Below are 26,241 nucleotides of genomic sequence, written 5' to 3'. Positions count from 1 at the left end.
TTTTTTGATGATATCGCTAGTAATTTTAAAATAAAAAATGCTTAGATGCAACTTACCAGGCCTGGGACGTGCCATTTCCAGTGATCTGGGAGGCATTTTCGGCAACAAAAAAAAATTTGTACGCTTCGCGCCAATACATGGTGGCGCTACGCTTAGATAGTTTGCTACAGCTGCTACAGTTTTCGCCCTCCCTTGGCAAATTCCTCGTTACGCCCCTGTCCATAAGATTCACTCCTGAGGATGATACGGTACCAACCAATTATCATGCACAATTCTGTAAGATAACTTTTGTAAGTTTAATCTGTGTTGTATACATCTTTCCTTTTTAAACGATAACGCGTTGAGTTTTCTTCAGTTTTTCCACTATCAATCTGAATATATAGGTTCCATCCCACTTTTGATATTTTCTATGTTTGGTTTACAACTGAGGTACTCAAGCAATAATTAATTCAATCGTAATTACATATATAATGCTGACTAAAGCATTCACTGTCTCCAAGTAAATGGTTTGCTTATACTGTATCTGCGTGAAAATGTAATATAGCTTAAGACTACCATATCAGTTACACACGACAACGCAAAAAAAGGAGGGGGGGGGGGTGGGTAGCTAATATAGGCCTACCATAACTTTCGGCGTAGGTTTTTGTCTTGAATTTGGTACATTATCGAAAATAATCTTATGTTACCTCACATATTGAAGGTTTAGTAAGAAATGGAATTCCTCCTTTCATTTTGATCATATGAATAACATTTCATAAATGAACTACATGAGTACCCCCACCCCCTCCTTCTGTATCTAGAGTGTTCACAACTTACTTGCTAACTAAAGTTCAGGTGCATGCTGCAAATTTTAACATGCATATGGTGTCTTCATTTACAATTTCGTTGTGCGAAATGTTCGATGGGCTTGGTAAACTTTACTAATATTTTAGAAATTGTCGAACAAATGCAAATAAGTTCATTGCCGCAACTAATTCCTCCCCAGTGAAAAACTTGGAAAAGAGTGCCGATGTTGCATATAATTACTGGTTAATTGAACAATTGGATTTTCATATATACGGTGGCTCATAAAAGACATTAAAATACAATTAAATCGAGCACAGTAAGTCAAAATTTCGGGATCTTTTATAGTAGCAATTGTATCTTTAGTCTAATGATTTGCTTTTAGTATCTTAAATCTTCATACTTCAAGATGAAGTGTTGACTTATTTGTTACGAAACTTGCACGTCGAGATCAAAATAGCGAGACGTTGACATTAAAAGTCTAAACTTGCTTCGTTATTTTGTTTCAATGGTTCTCACTGTACCACCGTACATTTTGCGTAAATCAAACGATGTACTCCAAGCTATGATATGTGATGTCACGGGGAATTTTCTTCCCGTTATAGATTTTGACACGAGTTCCTGACATCATGATGTACTTACTTACTTTCTGTTTTCGAGGTGATTTGCGTGTTTCTGCTCGAACGGTAAACTTTGTATAAGTCTCTAGCAGAACAGGAAATGAGAATGAATATATACATGCTATGAAGTGAATTCGGAGTATATAGGCTATACTGTTAAAACAAACCAACAAACAGCTCCAGGATAAACCAGTTTTCATTTCTGCCATTGACGTGTACCTCACGGAACTGACAGGGTTAATATATTCACCAGTCGATGCCTTCAACATCGGGTCCCGGGATCGCATGGCATGTAAACCCGATACCTGACTGCTACTATACAATTGCGCTACAACTGTATATATGCATCAAATTGTTAAAGTGCCTCAAACATGTTTGCCTTTGTCGACGGAGAAAGGGCCACGTGGCGGAAATGTTCCAAGACATTCTCACTAGTTTATAAAGAAATAAGCCCAATAGTGACACAGAAGCCATTGGGGGGGGGGGGGTACCCTTTCAAATGTAGCATACATGTACCAATACAAAGGTTTCACCACGGCTCCTCTGCAATCATATTTAAACTGAAAATGTTTGACAATCATGTCTAACACACTGCTGGCTTCAATCGATGTTAGATTGATTAGATTGATCCACTTTGACCAACCATGGCATACTTGAGAAAAATAATTGCATCGCCTCTCCCCTCTTCCTTCAACATTGAAGTTAACATGCAGCCCTACACCCCTCCCCACCCCCTATTTATGCCAACAACATGCATAAGTACAAACATGTTGACAAGTTATAGGACACACATATGTTGCTCCTCGTGACAGATTGTTGACCCCTCCCCCTCCCCCTGCCCCTTCCACCCTCAAAAGAGTCGGAATTCCTGCGCCAGAACCTCTATTTTCCGAAGAGGAATAGCTTTCCCCAAATTAGGTCGTAGCATGTGTGGTGCGGGAGGGGAGGGGTGTGGTAGTTATAACTTACTTTACCGGAACATGACGTGATAATGAGTGCTTCGTGTCCGACCATTGCCGTTGAATCATTGTTGTCGATATAGAATTTCTAGTCGTTCCCGAATTGATGATGTAATTGCAGGAATGTATAGTTACTATGCATTTAAGTATTGAAGCACCGTAAAGAAGAGAAAGAAAAACGACAAGGAGCAAAGGAATATAGACAGCGACATTTGAAACTGTAGGCTACCTGCATGACACCATAATATGTAACTAATGTAACACGATTAAAACACGATCGGCCACGCACTCTGTAACTGTCCATATCTAACAGTTTGTCGTACAGTACGTGCTTCCAACAGAATATGACCAGTGGCGTCACCAGACTTTTCAGTCTGGGGGGGCACAGGGGGGGCACCAGCATTTGATGGGGGGGCACTTAGGTGGATACGGATCGCCGTCCTAGGGAGGGGTCTAAGGGGAGGGGGTGCCCCCTCCAGGCACGGCGGAACGGGAAAATATTGGGTGGGGGGCTAATGTGTAGAGACTATCTAAGCGGAGCGCCACCATCGGTTGGCGCGGAGCGTACAAGAAAATTTTGGGTTTTTCAAACCCCCAGATTGCCGGAAACGGCACTTCCCGAGTGTTTTATGCTGCGAATACCTAGCCCTAAAATATGGGTCTCAAACCTGCAATTTCTCAGATTGCACGTAAAAGTCTGTAAAAACCTTGTAATTTGTATATTCGATGGTGTTTTAAGAGAGTAGCTATTACTCGTAGTGTACTCGCAAAGACGTTTTTGAGTGTAGTAAGGAGATGTTGGAGAACTGGCTGAAATTAAGCAAGTCATTGGCCTAGGACGAAGTTGTGTTGCGCTTACCGGTACTCACACTCACTGCTTCCACTTTTCACGGGGCGTGAAGACGCGGTTGGGGTGACAATGTGGTCTATAGCCAGGGGACGGGCCGAGGGTCCCCTAGCATTTACTAAAATCATTACACCTATATAGTATACGTGTGCATCGGACAGATCGACAAGTATGCATTGAAAAATGGGCAGATGCACGCTTCGGAGCCTTGGTAAATATTGGGGGGCTTATCATGCATTTGCCCCCTCAACTTTTTCATTGGGGGGAGGGCTGAGCCCCCCAAGCCCCCCGGTTCCGCCGCCACTGCCCCCCTCCCCCTTTGGAAAATTTTCGCATACGGACGATGGGCTAGATGCAAAATGCTGCCACATTTGATGCTAAATTCGATCTGAAGATATCTCCAGAAATTGCTATTTTTGAGGTAATGATTTTAACAAGGCGCAGAATTTTGCAGAGGATATGAACCACATGCTGTCGATATTATGCCTAACCCTATGTCAATAGAACCTACATTTGTTGAATTAATGTGTGCATGACCCCCGACTCCTTTCTTGTCCTTCTCGTTTTCGCCCATTATCTATTAAGATGTAACAGGTTCTAGCATCGTTATTGGCTCCTATCATGGATCTCACCATGCAATCCAAAGTTTGATCACACATCGAGTATGGCTCAGTATGCAGGTGTGAACATTCGCCATTTGTTCCTACAAGCATCTGACCTCAAATGACCTCTGCACCCCCTACACAACAGGGTTAATATATGGGTCCACAAATATAGGCAAGTATGGTGCCTGCGGACCCTCACATTCTCACATTTCGTCAGCTCCTAACCTGTCAACCTCAGACCAAGGCAACATATTGCAGTACCCTCCCTTCTCATAGTCATGTAGCTCGCGAAGCGGGCGTGAATATCCGCTGGTATGGCGTGAGTACTGACACATTCAATGTAAATATCGACACATGTTGTGATGACGCGGGTTACGACTTCGATACCCGACGTTCAAGGATAAACTTTTTCATTTTTTCGCAGCTCATTTGAAGAAAATACGAATTACTGTGCTTCTTTGTCCTTATGAAAAACCAACTCAGATGATGGGAGTTGAATATAACAAAATATATATATATATATATTTTTTTACCAACCCAAATCTCAGATGGGGGGGCACTCGGGGGCCACTAGGTTTTCCAGGGGGGGCACGTGCCCCCCCTGGCCCCCCCTTGGCGACGCCACTGAATATGACACCTCCTCTCTGGAACGTTAAGTGACGGGTATTCATTATTTATGATTTGAGGATGTTTGCTTTGTTTTAATTTGCTGTAAGTGATACTCATAAATTTTGTTCAGAAATTTGACAATGGAGTTGCTTATATCATTGGGAATTTAACAATGTGAATGCACCTCTCTCTATATCTCTCTATATCTCTCTAATCTCTCTATATCAAAACCTATGTATGATATAAAGTATTCGCCCAGAGGCAGATCCCCTGGGTGAAAGAAGAAATCTAATTCGGAGGAGGGGAGGGAGGGGGGGGGGACGAACGTCGAATGATAGTGGGACGTGTGACAAATGGGAGCAGTTTAGTTCAGTAAAACGGGCAATTGTCACGGGTTTTTCATTAATATTGGGGGACACGTCATTAACATCGTACCCCAGTTCCGCCGTACCTAATTTCGACTAATAACCACTACTAGTATACCAAAAGCGTGCCCTTTTGCGCCCGGCTACGCAATTGCATAATGTAGGCGCCGTATTGAAACTTAGGTTTCTTGACATGTCCCATTAAAATCAACCATCTCTCTCTAGTGTATATATCGTTAAACTACATGCTGAGGAATAGATCGGTGAGTACGGCAAGTAAAATATATTCAATATGATACAATATTCAGTCCAGCGTTGATAATTGTGGAACGAACTGACCTTTGACCTTAAGGCGTAACAAAAGTAACTTCCACCGGTCACTAAGGAGCATAAACGTTCAAGTATAAAATGCGTCCTGATGTGCTTATTTAGTTGCTGTTTTACTGTTCAAATAGTGTCCATTGTCGAACTCAAATGACCTTTGACCAGTACCTACAGTACCTCAGAACTCACGGAAGTCATAGACATTGAAAGAATGGGATGGTTTTCAATCCAAGATGTGCTTGGTCAGCTATCCTGTTTATAGAAGCAAAGATGTCACCTACATGCACATATATATACATGTCATAATGATAGCTTACACAAGTTCGTATCCGTTTTCTCAAAGGGATCAACTTTTATTAACAATAACCAGCAGTTATTTTTACAACGCTTAAGCGACCACAAATGTGGGAGAAACGCGCAAGGGCTTACAACTTACATGTTGGGTGGCTTCCAATTCAACATTTAAACTCAAATTTGGAATCTTGTCAATATAGAAAGTCCTTTCAGATGGGAAAACCGTAGATAGCTCTTGGATGAAAAACCCACCTTACTATGACCCGGCCCGATATCGAACCAGGAACCTCCCGATTGATAAGCCTCATTGATATTTGGCAAACACTGCTGGGGAAGTTGAGAGGGTGACAGGGGGAGGGGCATTTCAGGGAAATAGAAAAATGATTGAGAGGTAGAGAAAGGAACTGGAGGAAGGGGAGGTAAAGATTGGGAAATCGGGTAAAAGAGGTTGTTAAGAAAAAAAAACTTTTCTATTTTCGAAGTGATATTAGTTGGTCATTTTAACTTCGTACTTGTAAAGCATTTGATCAACAGGACAGAGTATGTGCTCTAATTAAAATATTATAGGGGAGGGACTAATTATTGGGGAGGGAGTAGGGTAATTGCGAAGTGTATTCTGATGTGGATTCACTTTATTTGCAGTTAGAGGATTCAAATTATTTGAGAGGAATAAAATTAATTCAAATATATATGTATGTCAAACAGACCTTTCATCACTGTGGTAGAGGTAACTAAAATGAAGACAAAAATGGAAGCAATTTCTAAAATTCTCTTTATTAAATGCATTTCTGATATAAAAATAACCAGTTACCGTGTTTATATATTTTTCAGGACTTAACTTTATTTACAGGCAACCTAAAAGCAATAGGAATTACCAAACAGGACAAAGAAACACACCTCATCATAAACGACGGCATGACAGAATTTAAAAGGAAAAACAAAAAGTATGAGAAAGCAAAGAACTGTGTTTGGTTAGAATTGCATCCAAACGGGACTTCTTTGCACTCTTGAACCTTGTCCAAGTGTCTGTATTCAGCTTTTCTTTCAAATTTTTGTTAACAAAAGATAAAAAATTATGAAATATAAAACAATGGGATATAAACGCTATAAAAAGAAGTTACATCCACTTAAAATCCACACGGCTGCCTTCAGCAACACAATGTGATGAGTATATATATCAATTAATTGATATATTAGTCAATTTACTTCCCATGAAAGTGGAAATTGTGGACAGAAAATTACCAAAAGAAAAAAAAAGAAATAATACAAAATAAAACATTGACTTGAAAAGCAGGCTGATACATGAGTTTGAAAAAAAAATTGAATGATGAATTTGATGGAAAAAAAAAATTGAATGATGAATTTAATAAAAAAAAAATATATGTATATAAAAAATTCTTCATTGAACCAATGAAACTTAACATTCTACTGACTAAAGAAATAATAGAGGTTGTACTATTAAACTTAGGTTAACATGAGTTTTTACAAATTAAGAGCGAGAGGTAATTGCACCTAAACACGGTAGATTAGCAAGAACAGTAATGGGGAGAGATGTCTTTACATGAATAATCACGTGAGATAGAAAGTAAAACTTCAATGAGAAAGGAAAATCTTGGGTGATACAAACTGTTACGATCGCTATACTCACACGTGTGCCTACATATCATATAATCGCAGAACTGGTACACACACATAGCTCATACCAACCAAAAATACATGAACATCATCTTGAACTATTCACAAATACCCAGAGGAAGACCTTGTCCTCAATGTTACAATTCTATTCTGTTCTTGGTGCTGTTGTCACCAAATACACATATATATATGTGCTAGGAAATTTTCAAAGTGGTAAGCTTTAACTAAAAGAAGCATTTTGTAGCCATCCTTCCATTGCATTCTTCTCTCACAGACCGACAGTTTATTGTCTAATTCTCCTAGTTTGTCTAGAAATCAGAACCTCCACGGCAATATTTCTGAAAAGTCTGAGCTACTTTGACCATCCCTAAATGTTGGAATCAAAACTACCGACCTTTCTCAGGCATACAACGATAACAGACACACGAGAATAAAGAAACTTGTGGTGACGAAATTAAAAGTTGAAGAGGTTCATACTTTAGGTCACAGAACTTCAATCAATTCTCAAAAGGAAAAAAAAAAACAGATTATATTCTACATGTCAGCCTATTGGTGGAAGCAACTATCAGCTCTATGCTACACTGCATGACTCTAGAAATTATTCCACGTGTCATTTCTCAAAAGTAGCTATGAATGAATGGAATTGTCCGATATATTTGCATATTCATCAGCACCATTTAATACAGGAGTTACTGTCAAGAACGATTATACCAAATACAAGTAATATTACTAATTTTTCTATCTGAGCTGGAAAAAAAATCAGATACATGCTTGGAAGCTTTAATAATCAAGGAATTCTTGGTTTAATTAATAAATTTAATTCAGAAACATTTTTACAAAATAAATTTTAAACATTTTCCTAATATTACTAACAGAGCATCCATCATGATAATGGTAGGATGACACCCAAAAAGATTCAATATTCCTCGATAAGATAAAAGATTACCGTTTCCGATGACGTAATGCTATAAATATATTCTTATTCTGTCATTTTGTCCACTCTTTAAGAATGGTTAACAAACAGACTTTATGTTGCAGATCTTGTCAGTCTCTTAGCGTGTATGTTTGTTTGATTGTTGGTATGTTTGTGAATGTTTGTCTACATATACATGAATAAATTGTGACTCATAATGAGGGAAATGCGACAGTATAGAAATATAACTTTCATATGTGAGTAACAAAAATAGCTAAACTATACTCACAGACCAGATTCGAGGCAACAAGTGATGTCATTTAGGATATTTAAGCAGCCTATTGGAAGACTAAAATAAGGAAATGACACAACTCCTAGACCCTGTGTGTTAAAAGAGTATCTCCTGCCATACAAAATGAACCTATATGACCCTGTCCATGTGGAAAGATTTAACTTGTCTGTGCTACCTTAAAACTTAAATCTAAGTTTTAAATAGTATGATATATGATCCACATTCAAGTTTAATAATAACTCAGAATGAACAAAGAAAGATGAGATGAATAGTGGTTGGAAATGAAAATGAAACAAACAAAAAAATGTTCCATCTTCACCTCCCTATAACTTTTTGTTCTACTTATGAAAACGAGGGTGAAAACTAAATGCTGAACACATGCAGGAAAAACATTGTAGATTCTGAATACCATGTTAAGATGTTAAAGGTGATGATGGAAAGTAAGATGACTAGAATGTGAATCAAAAGAGAATAAAATAAAGTGAAAACACATCTAAAAAGACAAAAAGGGTTTGGCTTTGTTACGTCGAGAAAAAATAGTGAACAATTGAATGTGTGTAAATGGATGAAATATAACCACTTCAGATTTGATATTGTGCTCTTTCTAAGAAAAACCATTGGCTGATTTGACACAAGTATGCTTAGTACCCGTCTCTTTCTTTTTCTTTAATGATGAGCCTCAGTTGATGATTTCAAGCCTCAAAAAGCAAAAGTTTGAATACACAAACTTGAAAATGTCCATGACACTAAGTTTGAGTCATTCTCAGGATATAAAGCATTAAGACACTCATCTTTATTTTGGTATGTTCATTGTCAGGGATGAGCCTAGGGTACAAAAAATCACAGATCTTTGCAAAAATTGCGGTATAGGCTCCAGTCTGCGTATGCTACAGTGTGTTAGGATTATAGATTTGTCCACAAGGAAGAAAAGAAATCACGGATATTCCGCGAATTCGCGCAAAAAGCTCATGCCTGCATTGTGCAATATATTACTTCATTATGGCAATCCTATATAGTTTTTATATCTCTTATTTTGTTTTGGTATGGGTACTTTCATCATTCTAGATAAGCCATCAAACAGAATGTCTTCCTTTGAGAGCATCATTCTTGATAAATTTCTTGTTTCATAAGCCACGTACAATTTTATTTCCAAACTATGCAAATGGATTGGAATGATAGGGATACTTTCAAATCCATGTTAATATATTGAGTACAGCCAGAGTAAAGCATGTCTCCAATAACTAGCATTAAGTAGCTATACCTAGAATAGCCACAACCAACATGTAAACCATACATACTTTTAACATTTCATGCTATCATTACACTTAATACTTCTATTTCATGTCAAAACATTGTCAAACATTTCTCTCAGGGATAAAGAAAACTTAAGATTGTTGGTATTTTATAGTTTCTACCTCAAAGTCTCCCCCCTGCTTCCTATCCTTCCTCCCTACCCTTTCCAAAGAAAAGGGGGAAAAAAAAAAAAAAAAAAAAAAAAAAAGGTTTTACCAGGAAATGATTAAATTCAAAAAAGAAATGTAACATAGAAAAAGAAAATCAAATGGTCCCCATCTGTCAAAGGACAAAAAAAAAATTATCATCTTATCTGGAATTATTCTACAAAAAAAAAAAAAAAAAAACACTGTTTAGAGTATAGGAAAAGCTCTTTTGACAGCAAAATGGTATGTGGTAGAAAATATATTTTAAAAAAGAAATTGTTTTTAGTGCATCTGTAACAAAAAAAATCAAATTAAAATGTTTAAACGCTTTTATGAATGTATTCCAAATTGAAGTTGAATAACTCAAGAATGAACAAACATGGTATAAATAGTGGTTGGAAATGTAAACCATTTATTTATTTCAAGTTAAAAGCAGTTTTCAGAATGTTTCTTCCTCATGGCTACAATCCATTTGATTTCTGTGAACTACGTTTATGTACATAAAAACAGTAGCAACATAAAAGATCTGTTAAAGAAATTCAGTCTCAATGAAAAATGGCAACAAATATAACATAACAGCCTCTAAATCGGATTGCAGAGTGAGAGCATCCCTAAGTGATGAAAAGAATCCACATTTAGAAATTTCAAGCAAAACTTGGAATCAATTCAATAGTTACACTCACATTGCTACAAGGGACAATGTGAACGAAATGCAAAGTTGAATTACTTGATTATCTATTCTCTGTCTAACATTCATGTAATACATCAATCTTCTATACAATGCAACATAGTCCCCCTTAAAACCTGCAAATTTTCCAAATGTGTTTTTACCTCTAAAAAAGTTCTCCTATGATTTTTTTTCTTTACCTGCATGGGTTAAATGCAAAGTTGTTTAGTTTTTTCTAAGTTGTTTTATGGTCTATAGCAGAAAACTTTATGGTCCTTATTGCTGAATTAAGAGAACAAAGAAGAAATAATACAAGAGAAAATTGGCACCAAGCTGCTTATTAATTTGCAAATTACCTGCAGATATGAATATTCACATTGACTTAATTGGGCTGTTAGATTTCGGTGTTCTCCTCTTCATCGTTAACAATCACTCTTTCGTACTGGTTCTCGTTACCATCCTCTGGCTTGCGATCCAAACCGGCATTTGCATACTCAAAGTTATCTTCCTCTTTCTTCTCCTCCTGCGGTTTGTCCCCATCCTCCTGCGGCTCGTCCCCTTCAACCTCCGATCTTATGATGAAGAGATTTACCAGCCGGAATATCAGCTCATAGTTGTCCTGTGAAGACAAGTATAAAATTAAACGCCTCGTATCAAAATCGCCATTGGAAGCACACAATAGTATGATTGCATTAGTTTCATCTAGTATGTTTATTAAATATGATGACTTAAAAGAGTTTGGCCCCCAAAATAAACTAGATGGACACATGTCAATCCACTGATGGGGTTCCTTCTCTGGAAGAATTTAATTATTGAAAGCTGTAATATCTTAAATCACAGTTGAACATTAGAAGAGAAACAGTAAAAACAAAATTGCATTGTCAAGTTGAAGTTTCTTGTCAAGTCATTCAAGTCTTTAACTGACCAAATTCCGTCCGTCTATCTAGAAATTTCACTTGTCGTTAACCTTAGAGTATTCTGCTGTTTTTTATATGTCAAACTTTTCAATGTTTTATCTTCGAAACAGTTGATGATAGGTGCTTCGTTTTTTTGGAATGCAACTGCTTCTGAGTTCACGTCAAGCGTTCTTCCAGGCTGATGGAATCGCCCCCTGGTTGTACGAGATGCTTACCTGTGTCTCTACCATCAAGGGCTGTTTTCTTCGAAGAGCTTTGATGATGTTAAAGATGTTGACAGAATCCTGCTTGGCCAGCTGGTCCAATGTATTCAAGACGCTGCAGAAAACACCACTCCTACCGATTCCATTCCTACGGATATCAAAGGACAAACCGCATCGTGTTTAAGACGCGAGCCAAAACAAATTGTGATGGAAAAACAAGCATTTCATTCATTTTTATAAGACAAAGTGGATTAGTTTCTACAGGGAGGATCAATTTAAAAAACATTTGTCTAATCTAGCTTGGTTGTTCTATTACTCTTGCAAACTAGTCAAAATTCCAAGCATGCCTTAAGGAACATGAAAGAAGAAGCAAAATACACCATCTTTACTGGTCTAGGTTATAGATGCTCATGCCACAACTTCCTTAGAAAAATGTTATTCCATTTCAAAGATATGAAGGTTTTTTTGCAATAAAGACTGAGACTTTAGCAAGTCTAAACATGACATCATTGAGCCACTTGACCTTTGATGTGTGATACTGTTTGCCTTTATTTACTGCACCATTCATTCTCTTGATAGATGTGAATTTGGCCTGATACTGATTCTAAAAATATTGAATACTGTTTTTTTAAGAAGAGCAAAACATCACCATTGTTTTACAATAACACCATGAAAATAGCTTATGAAAAAAAGGGAAAGTAAATGGTCCCATCTCTAAAAGGCACTACGACATCGCACATTTAAACAATTGGCAACCACGATAACTGTCAGACAGAGCAAGATCTTTCTATTTGGAGGAGAAATCTCTCATTGCAAGTGTCTCTATCATAAAAGGTGAAAGGATGATGGGGCATTGAGGGGGCGTTGAGGGGGTGTTGTGGTCAAGGCAGTGGACTGATGATCTAAGGATTACAGGTTCGAGCCCTGGTCAGATCATTGCCTTGTGTCCTTGGGCAAGGCACTTTATCTCCATTGCCTCTCTTCACCCAGGTGTATACATGGGGACTTGTGAGGTAACTTGTAAATATAGTTGCGTGCGCCGGTTTGTGGCTGCACCCTGTGGGTATTCCCCCGGGGACACGTGGTTGTGGTGCACTGTGGTGCCCCAGGAGAGATTGATTGAATTGCGCACACTTTGGTGTGTAGGTGTGACAAGTTACCAATGACCAAGGCTAAGTTTGTAAAGGGCTATGATTTCGATGTAGCAGCGCTATATAAGTGTCTAATATGTATGTATGTAGTAAACAATAGTGTCTAATATTTATGATGGTTGGAATTGATTCTTTACTGGAGTAATCCATTAACAACACAAATGAAGTGTCTGTTACCGATCCAAGAAGGTTCCAAGAAAATAGGAAAAATAATACTTAAAAAGATAATGATAAGAAGACAACCAACTACAGAATTATACATCTACTTGGAAGAAGTTAAGAAGTACCGACTACACTACGGTTCAGACCATTCAGTGATTGGTTGGATATCTGCTCTGGTCAAAACTGGCTTGAAGTTTTCTTCCTTAAAACAGAGCCCAGTTTCAAAAATATCTTGCATTGGCCTTAAAGTCACACCTGTTGTTAAAGTTATTGTCGTCTTTGTTAATAACCCTTAATACTTCATGAGTTATGCTGAATTACAATGTAATGGGGACAATAGAGACTATTGTTCTTGAGACTCACATGCAGTGGACGAGAGGGAGGTGGATATCTGAGGAGTCCTCTGACATCCAATTCTTGATGAGGACGATAAAATCCAGTAGAGCTGCATCTGAACTAGGATTGGTTGAAGAGTTACTCCAATTAAGGAACTGGAATTGTTTCACAGTTAGTTCACCCTGTTGAAAGACAGAAAGTATGTATGTATTTGTATGTATTTTAGATCCTCCTGCAAGCAGGAACTCGTGAAGAAGCCTCATTCTTACATTCATATTTAACGTCCATGATTATGAATTGTCAGCAACTCTGTAACTGGTCGACATACATTAATCTTGGAGTGACTCGAAGTAGCAAACATAACTGGATCAAATCTAGCTATTAAACATTGTTACAGGTCAATGTGTAGTAATTTTAAGGGTCTGGTGGAGGAGTGAAGGACGAATCTTACTAGAATGGGGCAGTGGTAAACCATAAATTAAAAAATGTGAAGGGGGGGGGGGACAAAACTGCTTTAAAGTATCAGTAACATTGGAAATTCAGGCCTATAAATGGCATCTCAGAAAGACGAGTTCTTATTTCAGGGAAACTCAGGCAAGTTTAAGAACCGTGTCATCCTCTTGTCCTGATTTGTCTCCATCTGTTGCATTGTAAGACACAAGACAACCTGCGCACACTGTACAATGTATAAGGTAGAAACATTTACAGTGTGGTCCCAAGACTGCTCAAAGTAGTATTTAGATCGGAAAATTACGGAGAAAAGTGTCGTTGGTTCACATTATCTCTTTGTCACTAATGTTGTATCATATTTCTGCCAATTGTATTGTGTCTTATAGATTGGTATAAACTTCCAAGCATCCTACTCCACAAATACCTTTCCAACATGATGGTGCAACAACACTTGTAAACATGATCCATCCATGCTCATACTGATGAATCCATTGATCGGAAAGGTACCCAAATTTGATAGGTCGATTGAGAGATGAATTGAGTTTGAAAAACACATAAAGTACCAAAATATCAGACCAAAGCTGAAGATGACATATATCCAAATTTGATCTGATTAATGATTCACGCAAAGACCTCACACATGCAATAAGAACGATTACCCACAAATTAGAGGCCATATTGTTGTCTAGCAGATTGAGCACTACTTTCTAGCAGATTAAACTCTCCATACTGACCTCTGGCTCCGATTCTGGGTCGTCATCCTCTTTCATCACCTTGAGAGACAGCTCTCGTATAATGTAATCTTCTGTGGTCTCGCGGCCGATCTCCGACACAGTGTACTTGTCAATGACCATGATATCTGAGGGGCTGGATGGCCAGTACTGACCAATGGACTGAAAGAGATGAGATCAAACTTGTTTTTGTAACTCAATCAAAATTACGACTCTCACCGCTTAAAAAAAACACCACAAGCATAAGTTCTATAATCTGTATTCGTTGTATTATCCAAGTTTTATGCAACATCAAACATTGTCTGTCTCCTTTCACGCCAATGATGAAGGAGTTTATCTTTGCTTGATGAGAGCGCTCTTTCAAATACATAGTAATAATAATAATGATAATAATCATAATAATAATCATAATATTAATATTAATAATATCTGATGGCAAATTAAGCGGTTTGGCTGACTAGACTACGTAATCCAGACAGTTTTGGTTGATGGTGTGTTTAAACAGTTAATTTTATAAAGAAAATGCAACAAAAAATTAAAAAAAGTGAATTGTAAGAAACAACAGGTACCAGCCCTCTCAGTGATCATCTTTGAAAAGTAAAAAAAATTAAACTAAATATGAATATATATGTAGCACAGTTGGAGGGAAATTACTAAGCTGAATCTGTCTGGCCATAAACACCCAAACATGGCCATTTTACTCCTCCATTTTGTGCAACAGTTCTCAGTTATGTATTTAAATAGCCTGCTCTGAGAAACTGTCAAATTAGTCTGGCTTCATAAAATTAGTTTATATATTCAATGGCAGACAGATGAGATGACCATCTGAAATTTGTTAATATTGAGGATGACATTTAACTGAAAATCTGGAACCAAATATTTTACCCATCTTTGCCGCCAGAGAGAAATCACTTCTTAATAGAAAATTAGAAACAATCAAGGCAATGTCAGACCTCATATGGTGGCCCAAAAAAAAACTCCAAAAGGAAGAGAAGCTGTTCTTGAATAAGGATTGACGTCACAGACGCAAATAGCTTCAATTATATGTATATATGTTTAACCAGATGTTCTGTTTCAGATGGTTTTTGTTTCATCAAAAATTTCTTGTACTATAACAGAAAACTGAATGAATTTACCAAGCTTGTCAGCATTGATTTTGGTGAACTTTCAACAAAGATTGGTAATTTCATTTTCATAACAATGCAAGCGGTTCATAGTTTCATTTCGTACAATGAAAACAAACGGGTCATAATTGTTGAGAGTTGCCAGTTTGCTATCGAATGTGTTTAAAGAGGAAAGGAATCACCTTACTACAGGAAGTGTCTTTTGTTTACTTTCGAATTAAACGTTCACACGGTGAGAGAAACGAGGCTACGAAGGTGTTGTAACTCGGTGAATGGTGATATAATGTGTGATTGAAACTAAGTTGGCTTAGTAACAGAATTTGGTAAAGGAAAAACAAAAAACATTTATGAAAACTGTTGTCCCAGTTTATGATTCTTGAGATATAACCCTTTCAACATTTACACAAATTATCATCTAATGATCTCAAACGACCTTTGACACCGCCCCGCAAAAACAATAACAGATTTGTGTTCGATTACAAAGAAACCCAGTGTCGAGTACGACATCTGTCAACACTCCAATTCTTGACATATCCTGTTTTGATGATTTCCATGTTTCGACTGCTGTTGATCACAAATGACCTTTTATCTCCACCATAAAGTTTAATGACAGTTTTGAAAATCATAAGAGGAATTTCCAAAAGTGAAAACACTAATTTTGTCCAAGTCATAGTTTTATTGAGCCTTATTTTTATAGAGGAACCTCGGGTCAAGAACTACACATGTCAACGACGATTTCATGAGACGGCTACGGCCTGGTAGAATGAAACTGATGGTCAGAAGTTGCACATGGATCTAGGAGCGAATTTTAATCGATAGATAGAGAAGTCATCTCTGGTGTGGGACAAAGCCCCTTTAAGTTACAAATATCAGAAGAGGTGAAATAATTTGGTTGGCCATTTGCAGACGTCTTACCTCGTCACTGGTGTCATTTTCGCAGAGCATGACAAGTGCTGTGATTTTATAATCGTGGATCAACTGCCAAAAGTCGGAGATGGTAGTCGGCAGTGGCATCTGGGTGGCGATGAGACCGTTGACCTTTGACAGACGCTGTCACAAATGCAATGGGGGAAACATTAATGGACTGCTCACAATTCTGTCCGACAAATCAAATCTCGGGGAATAATTTCATACGGCATTGCATCTCAAAATGTCATGCAAAATGGGCAATTTGCTATACAAATGCATAGATGCATTAATAAATAATAATAATAACAATAATAATAATAAATGCAAATTTATATATCACCAATATCCAGAGGAAAACCAATGCTCAGTGGCGCTAGTGCTCAGGGAAGGCAGTCAAAAATAGATAAGTTTTGAGAATGTTAACGTTGGGTGCCGACTTGATGTGCAGTGGAAGTGAGTTCCAAAGAGTAGGAGCGGCATTAGAGAACGATTGATGACCAAATGACTTAAGCAATTTTCGTTACACAGGAACCCCATAGTATTTTATAGGGGACAGAGTCGAGGGCTCTCAAAACTGTTATGCAAAAACTTGAACGATTAAATTATTCCCTACGAGTGATCGCTGGTTAGGCAAGCACAAATAGATGAACTCACTACTTCAAAATGCCATTTGAATTAAATTTCATATTGTTGCACTAACAGTTCTTAACAATAAAGTTATAGTTGCATACTTTTTAAATCCTTTGTTTTGACACACTGAATATTGATTGATAGTTCATAGTTGCATAATTAATTTTTACTGTCAGTTCAAGTGCTTTGAAGCATGACATTTGGAGGACAGTGTTAGAGTGGTATTAGCATAATACTACTAATGGGCGAAACCTCTTACGTTGAGGAAGGTAGCACATATGTAATCCTTCACATCGTTCTCTTCATCACCAATCACTAACTTTGGTCTGAATCTGTCGACTGAGAAAGAAAACCAAAGAGAGGTACATAAATAATAATAATAATAATAATATTTGCTTTTTATATAGCGCTTTATACCGACGGTAGGTCTCAAAGCGCTTTACAGACATTATATTACCCCTGGTCAATGATAACCTGTCCCAGAGACAATCCCTCCAGTCGGCAGCAGTTGTATACTGCGCCCAATGACAAGTTACCTCACAGGTACCCATTTAACCCCTGGGTGGAGAGAGGCAAGTGAGATAGAGCATCTTGCCCAAGGACACAACGTAATGAACTAGGCAGGAATCGAACAAGCAATCCTTGGATCGCGAGTCCGGCGCTTTAGCCAATTGGCCACCGCGCTCTCGTACAGTTTCCTGAACTTTTGTGCCGTGACCAGGACGTGCACATAGGCATATCAGGTATGTTTTTGTCTTTTTTGTTTTCAAATAAATTTCTTTTGAGTGAGAGCTATTTACTTGACTAATCATGCTAACGATCTTCACAGTTATGGCTTTTTTAGTTTTCGATCGACTTAACAACATTGTTACCAAAAGGGAAATACCCCGAACCCTTAAAAAACCGAGAGTTCTTTTCAAAGACATTATAAAGTCTTTGAAAGAACTCTCTGTATTTTATTACAACAAGAGACATTGCCGCTTTCCCACGAAACACAAAACTGCAAGGATCGGTTACAGCTCATTTACTAATTTACTTCATGAAGATGATCTCAGCATTATCTATCATAGATGCAGACAACAGATGACAAAGTGAAACAGGAGCAGCATTTACTGGCACCTGGAGAGAGGATTCCTGGAAATGAAAGCTATACGCTCAAAACAAATCATCAATAAACAAACTACCTTGATTTATTAGTATCATGTCATCATAAAATAAAATATCAGGTGTTCATCAAAAAATGTATTTCAAGAAAGTTAAGAACAGGAGCAAAAGAAATGAATATGAAAAGCATGATGGTTAGAGGGACTCACCTGGAATGAGTTTAGGATATCTGTTTTTAGAGACATTGCCAGCTTTCATTCCTGATTGCATCTTGTAGAAATATTCAGTGACTTTAACTGACACTGCATTTAGCGTCTAGGAGAAGGAAAAAAAAAAAGAGTTAGAGATAATGTGACAACTACATGCTCTAGTACAAACCAATTAATATTCAGTGACTTTAACTGACACAGAGTTAAGCGTCTAAGAGAAGGGGAAGAAAAAAGAGTTAGAGATAATATAACTACTACATGCTCTAGTACAGAGCAGTTAATATTCGGTGACTTTAAACGATGCAAGAGGTTAAAGAGTCTAGGAGAATGGTAAATTGAGAACTTAAATAATAACCACGCACTCTAGCACTTAACAACTGAATATTCAGTGACATTAACTCACACAGATTTCAATATCGGTGAGATCATTACAAGGATCAATAGCTCTCTTGAAAATATTTTAAGCAGCAAATAAACTGAAACTGTCTGCCGTAGAGACAGCCGCGCCCGATAACATATTGAACTGTTTCAATATATGTTGATAAACAAAACTGAAATTCCCGCCAAACTGAAAGTGAACAGACGGACGTTGACTTGACACTATTCCTCTAGTTAGGGGTTAGCAGCTCGATCAGAGATGACGGATAATGTATAAATACATCTATTTACCTGAAAGTGCTGTTCGATGAGAGGCTTTCCTGTCTCGTACTGTGGCTCTTGGAACCTGTCTATCATCTTGGAGAGCTCGGATTTCGGTATGAGCGTATCCTTGCACATGAGGCTCTCCAGTATGGCTTCATGAATAAAGATGTACTGGATCTGATCATCACAGAAGAAACAAATCAAGACGTTGTGTGACAGTGTCAGGCAAGTGAAGGAGATGGAGAGACAGAGGTGGAGAGAGAGAAGGAGAGAAAGAGAGGGAGATAAGAGACAGTTTGTCTCCTTATTCTACATTTAAGTTTGAGTCTACATAGGAGTCTACATTCTACATTGGAGTTTTAGTCACTCCAAGATTAATGTATGTCTTCCAGTTTACAGAGTTGTTGACAATTGACAATTCATAATCATGGACGTTAAAATATGAATCTAAGAGACTGACTTCGGTCAGCTTGCGGCTTTGATAAGCCAATGATGGCTTCTTCGCGAGTTCCTGCTTGCAGGAGGATCTAAAAAACATACATACATTTAAAGGTGGTCAGTATTGCCCCCTCGAATATGCTAGCAAAAAAAACAGAATGGACACTCATGGTGATCCATGCTATCCTCTAAGCATTTTTACTTGTTTGTAAAGCATCTTATTGTCTAATTTAACACTCCTCAATGTTTTCAGAGAGATCTGGAGGCTAAAAAGCTCCTGGAAAGTAATCACTGTAGACGTTTTGACAATTTTTTTGCAGGCTTCAAATCCGGGGGAAGCGCTGATGGCCTGTAAGATCGATCTGGTCTTTGAGCAGAAATAATTTACAGGAGGAAATGGGCGATGATATCAATTAAATATTGACATCGCTAATTTATGTCGTATCCAATCATTTACAAAAATTGGATCCAAAGCTAACTAAAGCCACAAAAAGATAGACAAATTTGAATATGTTTCCTTCACAATTAGCAGTTTATATGATCACTTGGAGAATGAAGTACAGACTTTTGTACAAAAAGGCCTGCCACAGTATCATAGATTTAGTCAAGTTAAAGCATTTGAAAAATGACCTTGAAATCTAAGCTAATTGCATTTTGTTCATAAGGAATCCTTCACTAGGAGAAGAGTATAAACATAATGTTCTCCCCATATAAGTTAACAATACAGGCCTAGAAATTTAAAACAAGTTTTGACACTTGATCAAAAATTCCAAGTGCTTAAAACATCAACATGCTAATATCAAGTTTGGCATTTTCCTGAATAGCAGAGAACATCAGTTCCTGTCTTGGCTTACAAGAGGCAGTCCAATAATATTTACTGATCAATAATAAGCAGTAATACCAGGGATGAGCCTGGGTAAAAAAAAAATCACAGAATTTTGCAAAAATTGCGGTATAGGCTCCAGTTTGCGTATGCTACAGTATGTTAGGATAATAGTTTTTGTCCCAGAGGTAGAAAAGAAATCACAGATATTCCGCGGATTCGAGGAAAAAGCTCATGCCTGTAATATGGGTGGCTCATGTGGGGTACCGAACTCACGCCATTTATGGACTGATGATTGTTACCATACTTATCATGTGTTTAAATTCTTAATGTCTTTTGGCAGGAAAATTTAAGTGCCTTTTTCTAATACTAGAAAAAAAAAAAAATCCATTGTCATCTAGCCAAAAAAAAAATTGCCAGAATTTTGAGAATTGTATAATGTATTTTTAAATTTTTTGAAATATTTGTATTTTCAAATGTATCTAGCATTGTAGTTCAATGAATGCATATTGAGTAGCAGCTTACTGATTTGAACATGAATACATTACACATCTCTCGGTTCTAAAACTTTTAACTTTCTGCTATATTCATAATGACAAGAATAAAAAATAAGAAAATGAATGTCAATTTGAAAATGAGAACGGGAATGAGAATATCCAGTCCACTTTACCGAAACATTTACGATGCAGATGAAACTATGTTTGAACGAGAATGTGAACCTTGGTAACTTACAGGCATCTGTACCATCCATGGTCTTGCTTTCCTCATATCGAGGGCATAGTTGAAGATTTCAACATCTCCTTTGACTACTGCCCTCTGTAACTGTGTGTCTATGGCCATTAACACTCCTGTCCTGCCAGCCCCAGCACTAAGATACAAAGAAACACATTATCTTTTGTCAAAACAGCAAATGGTGATGCTTTAATGAATAAACTTCCATTTCTGTTATTTATCCCTTCTATATAGTTTGGTTATCCAACATGGTCACACACACACACACACATAAAAAGTAAAATACAACCAAAAACAAACAACATAAACATGACATTTGAAATGTGCAAACATTCCCTTTTACATCCATTATCTCAATTAACAAAAAAGATAGCTATAAACTTAGTTAATGATGCCTACTGTATAAGCCATTGAAAGTTTCTCTCAAATTCCATTTTTTGCACAAACAAGACAACCTGAAGAACTACAATGAAGCCTCTGATATGTGGAGAGACTTTATAATACTTACCTACAATGGGGCACCAGATTATGTAAGAGACTATATAAAACTTACCTACAATGGGGCACCTGATTATGTAAGAGACTATATAAAACTTACCTACAATGAGGCCCCTGATTATGTGAGAGACTATAGATATAAAACTTACCTACAATGATGCCCCTGATTATGTGAGAGACTTTATAATACTTACCTACAATGATGCCCCTGTTTATGTGACAGACTATATAATACTTACCTACAATGATGCCCCTGATTATGTGAGAGACTATATAATACTTACCTACAATGAGACCCCTGATTATGTGAGAGACTATATCATACTTACCTACAATGATGCCCCTGATTATGTGAGAGACTATATAATACTTACCTACAATGAGGCACCTGATATGTGGATAGACTATATAATACTTACCTACAATGATGCCCCTGATATGTGAGAGACTATATAATACTTACCTGCAACGAGGCACCTGATATGTGGAGAGACTATATAAAACTTACCTACAATGATGCCCCTGCATGATTATGCGAGAGACTATATAATACCTACAACGAGGCACCTGATATGTGGAGAGACTATATAATACTTACCTACAATGATGCCACTGATTATGACTTTATAATACTTACCTACAATGGACGAGCAGAGTATCTGAACCTGGTGTCTTCATATCATGAATGTCCTTGATGTACCTGATGAGGGTAGAGGCATCAGAGGGTACATCCCTATCCGGCCACTCTGTGTAGTGGAACAGGTACACCTTACGTTGTTCTTTCTCGCCCTGGTACAAGGACAACAATACATCATTTAATGATACAGTATTTTACAATATATTCATTCTTGTGACTCACGCTCCTCTCTATCTCTCATTCTTTGTTACACAGATATACACAGCATTTTACAATACAACATATATTCTAATGGCAAAAGTTGTTAGAATACAGTGTTTTGGTATATATTCATTCTTATGGCTGTTACAAAGATATACACAGCATTTTACAATACAACATATTCTAACCGCAAAAGTTGTTAAATACAGTATTTTACAATACAACATATTCTAATGGCAAAGTTGTTAGAATACAGTATTTTGCAATATATTAATTCTTATGGCTCAAGTTCCTCTTTCTCATTTGTGTTACAAAGATATCTACAGCTTTGTACAATACCAACATATTCTTTGGTTTTTCCAGAAATTTGTTGTCCACATTGTTTGACACAATTGGTGAAAAACCATCTAGCCACGTTTTCTGGCAACAACATGAAGCATAAGGAGCAAGATAGTGAGAGTGAGGTTTTAATAAGCCATAACCCATAACCAAAGTTGTTAAAATACAGTGTTTTGGTATATATTAATTCTTATGGCTCAATTTCCTCTCTCTCATTTGTGTTACAAAGATATACACAGCATTTTACAATACAACATATTCTTATGGCAAAAGTTGTTAGAGTACAGTGGTTTGGTATATATTAATTCTTATGGCTGTTAAAAGATATACACAGCATTTTACAATCCAACATATTTTAACGACAAAATATGTTAAATACAGTATTTTGCAATAGTTCATATATGGCTCAAGTTCCTCTTTCTCATTTGTGTTACAAAGATATCTACAGCATTGTACAATACAAACATATTCCTTGATTTTTCCAGAAATTTGTTGTTCAACCTTCAGCAACTCCAGGAAGTATTATTGCAGTCACGGGGGGTGGGGGGGGGGGGTGAGGCCTGTGATGTCATCTGGGCAAATGCTCTTCAAAGCTCTACTAAGGCTATGATAGTACTCTTTTTGCTATATCCTTGAAACTAAATACATTTGGAATACTTGCTAATCCGTCTAAATTCTCTGTGACATTGTTGTCATCAAAATGTTTCTCTTTTTTTTAAACAATATTCTTTTCCTCTGGGGATCAAGTGATCGACAAATCATCAAGAAAACAAAGACAGTTTCAGCTGCAGCGCCTTGCTTACACCATCCATATCAGCTGTTGCCCGATGCATAAATTACCCCAAAAATATCACAAAAATTTGAAAAATTCATATCTGCACGATACGAAATGCTAAGAGGGATGTGCACGGTATTCTTCTAAAGGTTACGAAAATTTTCAGCAATTTCGCACGGCAATCAAAATAATCAAATGGGAATTCCTGATATTCAAACTTTCAAAGTCTTCAAATTACAAGCAAGAACTAAATTTTTAGTATCCTCCCTAATCATCAGTCCATTAAACAAGGTGGATATTAGTCATGTACAATATTTTTATTCACAATTTCTTCTTTTTTTCGGTTATTGTATATTTTAATTTTTTGTTGTTTAAAATGTTTTTTAAAATTATTTAAAATGTTGAGATAGCTGCTGAGGATCTTTGCCGCCTTTTCATCACGGGCAAAAAAAATCAAATCTCTCGTTTGTTGACATTTTCGCACCAAAAAAAAAAAAAAAAAAATTGATAGAGCTTTGCGAGCCTGGAAATTGGAGACCTCACTTATCCTTACAATTTCAATGACTTGCTCAACTTTTTCTTGTTTTTATGAGCAAGTTTGCAAAAACAAAATCGACTGACTCTGCGGAAATGAAAATCGCTGACAGACCAGAAATGTGCAAAGTATGATAAACGGATCATCTTTAAAGAGAACCTTCCAAAGATCTACGAAAGACAATTTCTTTTCAACAAAGGTTATATTGCATTTGCAGCAGCTATCACAGTGATGTAATACGAAGGGGAAAAAAACAGAAAAAAAAAGAAGCAAAAATAGGGGAAAATAATTCCCTAAAATTTTGTATCTAGTCATTTTTTTTCAAATAAACAAATTACTCAACACCCTCCCTATAACACACAATTGACCAGCAGTTACATTGATTTCCATTGTCATATATTCTTTTGTTCTGCCACCTTCCATTGACTTATGTCATGAGTAGGTGATTCCATTGTACAGCTGTGAACTTACAACCCACAAGGCGTTAACTACAGTGAGTAACATAGGTTCAATAGACTGTGCATATAGATGTCGCAGATCACTGTTACAGCAACTGAAGTGTCGAAAGAGCCACGAGTGAATTTCACAAAGCTTTTACGGTAGTAGTATTATAGAGACCAGAGTTGGTGGTCAATAGTCCAGAAGCAGGTGGTTGTGTTTGAAGTACAAAATATAAACAATCGCTGCAGTGTACATAATACCTGAACTCAATATCTTAGGTTCCACGGTCTACGTCACAATATACGTTCCATATCTCCACATAAAGTCTCCTATGTTTCAACGGAGACTTCATAAAGTATCATATCTTTCAACAGAGATTACAGACACTGGGTCTGAGCCACTAACACTTGTCACTGCGCAGGCTTACACAATTGAATAGGTTTAAACTAATTTGCATATTAAGACTCTGGGCTCGAGCTATTAAAGTGTACAGAAAAACTAACCACCATCTTTTGGCTGACATGCCAGAGATCTTTGCGATGCATAACTCTCCCGAATAGCTAAGTGGAAATCTTGTTTCTTCTGAGAGATGTCTTTAGTTTAAAAGTCGTGTCTGGTAGCTGTCATTATGTCAATCTGTGATGTCATAGTGTCACTAGGACTCCGACAACGTTTTAGTTTTCTCTTTGTTTTCATTTTCTTTCCATATTTTCAAGATAAAATGCTACCAGTTTTGACACAGAAACCAATAACATCAATATGTCAAGTTGAGAGGTTCCCCAAAACTTATGTGGAATGGGAGACAGGTAAGAGAGGTATAGTTTAGATTCAGCATTTGCCAAAACCTGTCATGCATTACAGAAAATATACACTGTAAATCATAGATTAAAGAAATGATACATACAATTTAACTAAACATACTTCCCCATGATGTCATATTTAGTCTTGATCAAGTCGTCTTACCTTGTATGTGAAGGAACATAAAATCTGCGACATCTCCCAAATAACGTGATATTTTTCTTAGCTGTTTGGGCAAGTTGGTTTTGCCATCAATTAAGTCTCTATTTCCATAGACCAATAACGATGTTTGGGCTTGTGTCTCCTTTCATTGTTCTTATCACATCTGACAAATTATCAGCTGATTGGTGCTATTTTCTACTGAACAGTGTTCATACCAACCAAAACAGTACTTATTGGAGTTATATGTGAGCACTAGGGTTAAGGTTAATACAATGTTTCACCAACGACCAACAACATTTGACACTTAATTTCAACATAGAATGTTTCTGCTGCCCTTACCTGCTTTGCAAGAATTAACGTTCTAAGTGTGTAACTATCTTTCTCTGTTTCAGTGAGTGTGCTGATGGTGAAGTCGCCTTCTTTCATTGGTTCATCTCCCAAGGTGGCCCAGTAATGGAGGCATTTCATCCTCCCCTCCTCTATCACGTTGGCGACCATGCTTATCTTATGAATGTCCTCCTGCCAAACCATCCTCCAGAAGTCTACGATGGAACTTGTAGTTGGACCTGAACAAGAACAAAAAATGACAACATGACTGATTCACTCAGCTGAAACTAAACATAGATGGCTCCATCTATTGACAATTGATTTCATACGACATCTTTGCATCTCTATAACTAGAAAAAACACCGGGTCCTTGTGTAAGAAAAGTTTAACCAAGAGGGCAATCCACCGAGTTGCGTATCTCATCGACATTTCAAATGAACAGATATATTATACACCGGAGGAAAGTACTTCTTGACATTTCCATTATACTCGTAAAGGTTCTATGTCAACTCAATGTGTCCCCTTGGAGTTTTAGCTAAAATTCAAATGCAACTAAACTTGACCTTTGTTTTTTTTTGGGGGGGGGGGGTCCTTGCAAGACACACGGGTTTACCC

General features: G+C 37.2%; 1 protein-coding gene across 2 annotated transcripts in view; it reads right to left on the bottom strand.

Annotated features, from left to right (window-relative positions):
* Nucleotides 1–6,775: 6,775 nt before the first annotated feature.
* Nucleotides 6,776–26,241, bottom strand: part of LOC139977962 (receptor-type tyrosine-protein phosphatase T-like) — a 50,134-nt gene continuing 30,668 nt past the window's right edge. For both annotated transcript variants that reach the window (XM_071987789.1, XM_071987801.1), the window contains exons 8-18: nucleotides 25,639–25,865; nucleotides 22,049–22,200; nucleotides 20,914–21,049; nucleotides 18,948–19,097; nucleotides 18,279–18,384; nucleotides 17,225–17,304; nucleotides 16,342–16,476; nucleotides 14,306–14,464; nucleotides 13,149–13,303; nucleotides 11,485–11,620; nucleotides 6,776–10,971 (exon numbers count right to left, since the gene is read on the bottom strand). In XM_071987789.1, coding sequence (XP_071843890.1) covers nucleotides 10,747–10,971; nucleotides 11,485–11,620; nucleotides 13,149–13,303; nucleotides 14,306–14,464; nucleotides 16,342–16,476; nucleotides 17,225–17,304; nucleotides 18,279–18,384; nucleotides 18,948–19,097; nucleotides 20,914–21,049; nucleotides 22,049–22,200; nucleotides 25,639–25,865 — 1,661 coding nt within the window. In that variant the 3' untranslated portion in view covers nucleotides 6,776–10,746. The remainder of the gene's footprint in view (nucleotides 10,972–11,484; nucleotides 11,621–13,148; nucleotides 13,304–14,305; nucleotides 14,465–16,341; nucleotides 16,477–17,224; nucleotides 17,305–18,278; nucleotides 18,385–18,947; nucleotides 19,098–20,913; nucleotides 21,050–22,048; nucleotides 22,201–25,638; nucleotides 25,866–26,241) is intronic.

Source organism: Apostichopus japonicus, chromosome 2 (genome assembly GCF_037975245.1).
Source record: "Apostichopus japonicus isolate 1M-3 chromosome 2, ASM3797524v1, whole genome shotgun sequence".
NCBI lineage: Eukaryota > Metazoa > Echinodermata > Holothuroidea > Aspidochirotida > Stichopodidae > Apostichopus > Apostichopus japonicus.
Note: the sequence above shows the minus strand (reverse complement) of the source record. Positions and strands in the feature narration are given on the sequence as shown.